The sequence below is a fragment of the Anopheles arabiensis genome, chromosome 3, assembly GCF_016920715.1.
Source record: "Anopheles arabiensis isolate DONGOLA chromosome 3, AaraD3, whole genome shotgun sequence".
Lineage (NCBI taxonomy): Eukaryota > Metazoa > Arthropoda > Insecta > Diptera > Culicidae > Anopheles > Anopheles arabiensis.
In genome coordinates, this window is record NC_053518.1 from 43,399,773 (window position 1) to 43,407,003 (window position 7,231).

A 7,231-nucleotide genomic window follows, 5' to 3' on the forward strand; every position below is an offset into this window, starting at 1 on the left:
AGAGACATGTCTATAATTTATGTATGAGTTTGATGAGACTATAAGGGAGTGGAAAAACGCTTTCAAGAAGCATAGTAAATTATCCCCCCCCCCTCCAGGTCAAAGAAGGGTTTGCATGATGTAAGGGAATTTCTAGCAAGTGATCTTATCAATTATTTCAATTTATTCTACTACAACAAATTTCAATAAAAAGTGTACTTATGTACAGCTATTAGTTATTTTGAAGTGACCATACTCTGTACACCTCATCTCTCCAGTGTGCATCTCATGTCGGAGCTTTTTTCAAAGAGATGCGACAAGCTTTTAAGTCGACTGCTTCAGAGTCGACTTCGAATCGAGCTTTTTCCATTCATTCATCTTCAACGCTAAAGATCACACCATGACTCCAGACACTCAGGCGGCCTTCGTCTTTCTCGCCCGGTCAAGTTCAAGTTCAAACCAGTTCCCAGGCTGCTTGAAGCTCCCGCACCGTCATCATCATCTTCCCGCTTACTTTTCACAACATCGTTAACACAGAGACGTACTCGAAGTGTTTCGTTTTCTTTTTTTATTACAACCGTTCACCATTTCACCTTATTTACAGCGAGTGAACTATTTTTCTCATTTTTTGTATCGTTTCGCTTCAATTTCGTTGGTTTCGTTTGAGTTTTTGCTTGTCGTTTTAAATGCACTTTGCACGATAGTGGTGTTTTGTGGGCTTAATGTGATACGTTGGCGCTTTTAATACTGATAACCGGACTGAGGATTAAAGGACCCATTACCCGACGGTCTTCCGGGTGCGCTGGGACGCGGGGCTGCGGAAGCTCCCGGACCACCCGATGGATATCCAGCGCCACCTCCGGGTGCGGCAGGACCTCCAGCGGCAGGATAGCCAGCCGAACCACCGGCCGGTCCACTCGGGTAGCCTCCCTGGCCAGGACGTCCACCAGCAGGACCGGTGGCTCCTGGACCGCCAGCTCCAGAAGGATATCCACCCGAACCAGTCACCGAGCCGGGATAGCCTTGGGATGGCTTGCCAGCACCAGGATAGCCACCAGCACCGCTTGGACCTCCTGGGCCTCCGGCGCTACCACCAGCAGCCTGAGCGGCTGCGATTGCATCAAGTCCCTTCTGAATCTCTGCCGGAATCGGCGGTGGCGTCGGCAGATGATCTCCCTGTGGCTGGAATCCATTCTCGTCCGCGATGTACGTCACGGTGATAACCTGCCCGTCCGGAGCGGTATAGGAGTAGGAACCCTGCACGCTTGGAATCTCATTGTCGGAACCCTTGTTCTTGATCTCACCCTGCTCCTGCACCTTAATACCGTTGGCCGTTTCGTAGCTAAAAGAAAATAACAGTGAGTATGAGACATGATGATCTCAAAATAATCCAGAAACGCACTTACCTGTATTTGTAGGTTCCATCGCCGTTGTTCATGTTTTCGTAGGAAATGATTTCTATCGGTGGTTGACTTGGACCAGCTGGAGCAGCTCCTGGGGCACCTCCACCAAATCCACTGCCTCCCGACGAGAATCCACCCGAAGGAGCTCCAGAACCGCCGCCAAACGATGATGGTGCACCTCCACCGAATCCACTCGAAGGCGGACCGTAAGCAGGTGCCGGCGTTCCTGGACGACCAGCAGCTGGACCTCCTCCTTGATAGCAAACAATCATGCAAATTCGTTTCTTGACATCACGATTTCCGACATCACAAACTTACCAACTCCACCAGGTCGTTGCGCTTGTCCTCCGAAACCACCGGCACTTGGGCCGGCACCACCAAATCCTGCTCCAGACGGAGCACCACCTCCGAAGCCACCACTACCCGGTGCCGTTCCTGGACCTCCGAAGCCTCCAGATCCTCCCGGACCACCAGGCGCACCGCCAGGGCGGGAACCACCGCCTGGCGAAGGAGCCGTCAGCCCGGGACCACCTCCAGCAGCAGCCGCTCCCGGCGGAGGTAGATAATTGTTGTCCAGGCGGGCACACGAGCAGGCCGCTACCAGCGTTGCGAGCAAGAACTGCAAAGACAAGGTGTTGCAAAGGGATGATACAATCGACCGTAACCTTAGTACCTGAGACACACTGTTACGCTGTTGCAATGCGAGTGCCGCAAGAGTGACCCATAAAAACTGGAGCACGCCGCTCCATCCCACGCTTGAGCGGTCACGATATTATCATAAAAGCATCTCGAGCAGAAACCAAACACGGGGCCGAGGTCTTTGAGTGTCTTTCAATGCAAACATTGTTGTGCATCTAATGGAGGAAGGACGGAGCCGGCTGGGGCCAGTGTCTTAAAGAGTGGCCTTTCTTATCGCACCATAAGAATAGTCTCGAGCGGGATCGTATTGCAGCGCGTCAATCGACAGTTGCACAAGTGGAGGATGCCTTCTTTTAGGCACCTATCTTTCTCGATCGTTTCCAGCGCCAGTAAGTCATGCACCAACATTGTGTGCCTGAGTGCACTCGCGAGCGGGGCATGTTGGTACGATGTTAGCGGATGCGAAACTCGAACACACATACCTGCCAGCGCGGCCCGATGGCAAAATGGCAAACGATTCGATTGAATTGAGAAATGAAGACGCTCGAGATTGAGCGCCAAGAGGACGGCGTAGGAATTCTGTTTCTTTTCCTTTTCTGCATTTGTCGCTTGTGAAAATAAAGCGGATTTTGTGGTGCTGGAAGTCACGCTTGGTGTCGAAACACTGTGCGCATCGGTACGGACGGCACAGCATAATTACCGACGACCTTACCCCGTGTTTTGAGAACAGGGTAATGGAGTGGGAAAGGGTCTCTCTCTTAACTGATAAACCTTTCATGTTTCTGTTTCTATTTCCCGCTTTGTGACACCTGGCACAGCATTTGAAAATGATGTTACCATTGAAAGCTCTGGGAACAGAGCAAATAAAACCGAATCTTTCTTTAGGCAAATGATTGAATTGGGTGCAAGAAAACTGGCAATTGTTACTGATAAACTAACAATCCCAGAGCAGCCAGAGTGCTTTTTTTCGAAACTGTTTCAATTGCATTGTATTGTGAATCGGAGTCTTGCATGGACATGCGTCCTAGATGTCGGTGGCAGCACAGATACTAGCCGGAGCTCAATGCAAATGGGATCATTTACACTGAAATCGTGAACCTAAGGGGGAAGTCACAAAAGACTCCTATGTGATGCAAATAAGTCATAAAAACAGTACTTCTGGGGCAGTAGTGAGCGCATGACCAGAACGATCGTCGTTTTTAGCAATGCGGTTGGCGCATTAAACTGTGCATGTTGCAGATGTGCTTGTGAACTAGGTATTCCGTCATCGCTGTTTTTGATGCTGCTTCCTTTTGTTGTTTCGGTTGGAAGCAAGATTAGGAAATGCAGTAGCTCATTATGCTTATGTTTCATAGCGTTTTGCATCTCTTCATGGTTTGGCTTCTACGCATACCTATTTGCAGACTGATGAACAAATAATTTTAACATGTTTTGTGAATGATAGTTTTAAATAATAGCTGATACAAGTCATATTTGTAATAATCGTTTGATTGAATTTGATAGGTATTTCAATATTGAAACTAAATTGAACTGATTGAAAGATGTTGAGAAATTTTATATTATATTTCAACAAACATTTGAAAAACAGACTTTTTGACCAAATTAAGATGTTGCCAACATTACATACAAATATTATGACATAAAACCATTACGTAAAAAATATTATAAAGAAAGATTATTTTAGCTTGATTGTCGCGAGCATCTTTGTGTATATTTTCATAAAATCTTTAGATATATAATTTTTATCTTAACAGCTTTGCAGCTACAATATGCATCCGCATGTTTTAACTTTTCATACTCTTCTCTGATTTAGTCAATTCGATGTTCGCTAATAATTCTAGACAGGGATTCACTTAGAGATCATATTTCTTGAATGAGAACTGAACTCATATTATGTCGTGAATGAACTTGACGACTTGTTCACGATACCACACAAAAATTGTGTCAGAGAAAAATCAGCAGAATTTAGCAGGTTAGACATAGATTTATCTATACTTATACATTTTAATAGGGTTATAGGGTTTCAAATAAAATATAAAAATTTTACATTTCTAATTGAATATCCACTGTCATTACTATTTTAGTAAAAAAATACTATTTTATTAACAGTTGGAAAGATCATGAGATACATAGTCACATGGTTAAAACAAGCCACAGTTCTCAGCACAAAAAAAGAACATCGACAGAGACACACCTTGCCGTACACAGTTGTGGTAGCAACAGAAGCTCTCAGTCGGCGTTGAGTTGACCTCTTGTCTCAATGACTCCCAGCTACATGTTTTGTGAGGACATTCGTGAAGATTCTCCCTCGCAATTGAGTTGCCAGCCCGATAGAGCATATGGAACGATCGTGCTGTGGGACAACCACCATACATCCAAAGATGACCTTTTGCAATGCTTGAGTATTTGCAAAACAGGAAAATAAGTACATCGGTAAAAAAGAACAGTAGACAAACCCTCAGAGAGGAACACATCTCGGGCGATGGAAAACTGGTGTTTAATCAAAAATTTTACAGCTTAATAGCGTTACCCAATAGCGATCGGCAAGCGCAGCGGCCAAAATGGGATACAAATTTAATAAACCATTACTGATCGAGTAACAGCCGCAAGACAATCGGATTATGTGTTCCTTTCACCACCCGCTGGTAACCACCGAGGTAACCGAACCCAATCGGCTGCCGATCGTTGGTGGTTGTATTTTGTTTTTTTTTTTATCAGTAGTTTATGCTGCATGCCTGCACACCGCTTTTGACCCCGAGGATGGGTCTGAACCTAATCAGTGTGTTTAATCGCAAACGCCTAGGCAAGTGGATATCTTTATACAAGTGCCATGATAGAATAGGTCTGCCGCTAAGGATTGACTGTTTCATCACAGACGAGCTGTACATATTCTCTCGAAGATTGTTAAGGAATCGAGATGGAATGCAAAAAGCAAACCGTTTCGGTGGTGACCTTTCCGGCCCGCGCTTTGTCGTCGAAATCGTCAAGGATGATTATTTGCTATCATTACAATCAATTAAATGTAAACACCCCAAACCGCGGCCATCGGAGGGTTTCTCTTTTCGGGCTCACTCAAGAGTGTAAACGTGACGCGGTGTGCTTGCGTGATGATAATAAGGAGTTCCCCGGGTAGGATTCGAAGGCGCTGTGCAGTTGTGCGACTCTTCGACACCCTTTTCGGGACGAGCATAATAACAACGAGCACACGAAGTGTTTCTCAATCCGGCCACAATCATAATGGTATTGCTGCTTGCAAACAAGCACAATCTGGTATTGGGCCGAGTACAGTACGCCACCCCATTGGTAACAGGGCCAGGTGAGAACGATTCTCGAACATCAGGGCAGGATGGGTGCTCATTAGTATGGGATTACGGTAATCAACGCTTTGGAATGGAGCGCGATTAGTATAAATGACATGATGAGTGGCTTCTACCGGCAATTGAGTGTACATAATTTTATGGCAGGAGTAGCCACGAGGCTTTCGGTATTGTCAAGGCAATAATGCTTCTGGGTGGTTTGAGTGGTTTTATGTTGGTGCAAAATGGTGTTACGTGTTAAAGCGTAATTTTAGGAAAATAAAAGCAAGTCCAATTGGTCTTGCTTTTAACCGATGGAGATGGAATATGCTACTCGTGTGTGAAGAAAAATGGTTATCTAATATAATTTGATATTTTGTCTTCCTAACACTTCTTTGATTAAAAAAAAATACTTAAAAACATGTGTATTTTATCTAATGAAAACAGAATAACCCCAGAAAAAGAAAGTTTTCTTAAAAGATGAATAAACATGAAAAGAAGTTTTGAGTAGTATAGTTTAAATATAATGTACTGTATGTTAGACCTGTCTTCAATTGTTGAATAAATGTTTTGCCTTTTACTAAAGATTTTCATGATGAGATACTTGAATAAATTTATATATGTTATTTACATGCCTTTTATACAGATTATAAGCTAAACTTTAGTTTGAATTTACACATCAGTTCGAAAACAAGACAAAAAACAACAATTTAAGCTTAAGAAACAGTTGAATAACATCGTTGCTGACCTTGTATAAACGTTATTAATTTAAATTAAAGACAAAACGTATACATGAATTTGAATAGGAAATAGAACTAATAGTAAACAAATAGATGTAATACTATTGTTCATTTTGATGTAATCAAAAAAATATGAAAACCATTTTAAGGTAATATTATTCAGATGATTTTTTTACTTATTTCATTGTTGGTATTCTTTTTACGTTCCAAAACGCTAAACTTAAGCACATTTTACACAATTATCAAATGTAAATACATCAAAGGCCTTCAGCAGAGTTTGTAAGGTGATCAAAGAGCCAAAAATTATATTTAAAAACACAAAACAATATTCCACTTTCTGTGGCAAAGTAGTCCCAATACACTGGAAAACAAAACACTTCTATTCTAGCAACTACATTATACGAATAAATTCACTTACAACTTTCATGATGAATAACAGATAACAGATCAAAAACTCAAACAATCGAAAACAAATCTGTATCACAGATAAGGTACTATGTTGCACTTGTGCATGCAACTGAAGAGCGAAACTGCAAACGCTGCAGTTGTCAATAGCACCAACGCAGCACGGACACGCGAGCACCGAGCACTGAGTAAGGGATGACACTCCACAGTAGGAAGAGGCACAGATCCGAATGTGTTGCTGTGAGCGGTAAGTTCTGCTTTATATATAATCCTCTTCATTCGTGCGCTCGCCGTACCGATTGTTTTAATGCAGTCGGGTCTCGCGCATCCCTCCAAAGTCCCTTCTTTCTCTCTAGCGTACTGTGCGACAATGGCACTGCAATGCTGGGGGTGGTGGTGGAGCTGGTGCTAGCGATGGTGGCACCAGGTCCCCCTAGTCCCGAGCCCGAGAATCTGCGTGGTTCACTTTCCAGCCTTGCCAGCGGGTCGATATCGAGCCGCATTGGGAGGGTGGTGGAAGATACACTGGGCGAAATGAAATCGAGAGTCATCGAAGGCCCAGAAAGAGAAAGGAAGGGTAAGCCAAGCGATCTGAGGCTGGAGCGGTGAAGAAGCTTGTGAATCAGATGCAGTAAGTGCAGCATGGAGTATGGAAATGACCCCAAATTTTGGCTCGATTTTGAGTTAGCTTTGATGTAGAGCAAGATTATGAATTATTATGAGAAAAATTTACCCATTCTTTATGTGCCATAAAAATTAGCTAAGTCAT

At 43.6% G+C, this 7,231-nt stretch overlaps 1 protein-coding gene across 1 annotated transcript; it reads right to left on the bottom strand.

Annotated features, from left to right (window-relative positions):
- Positions 1–524: 524 nt before the first annotated feature.
- Positions 525–6,699, bottom strand: LOC120904421 (pupal cuticle protein 36-like). Its single transcript, XM_040314381.1, has 4 exons — positions 6,476–6,699; positions 1,701–2,001; positions 1,386–1,635; positions 525–1,321 (listed from the first exon to the last, which is right to left on the bottom strand). The coding sequence occupies exons 1-4, from the start codon at positions 6,482–6,484 to the stop codon at positions 721–723; spliced, it is 1,161 nt and encodes a 386-aa protein (XP_040170315.1). The 5' UTR covers positions 6,485–6,699; the 3' UTR covers positions 525–720.
- Between the last annotated feature and the right edge of the window lie 532 nt (positions 6,700–7,231).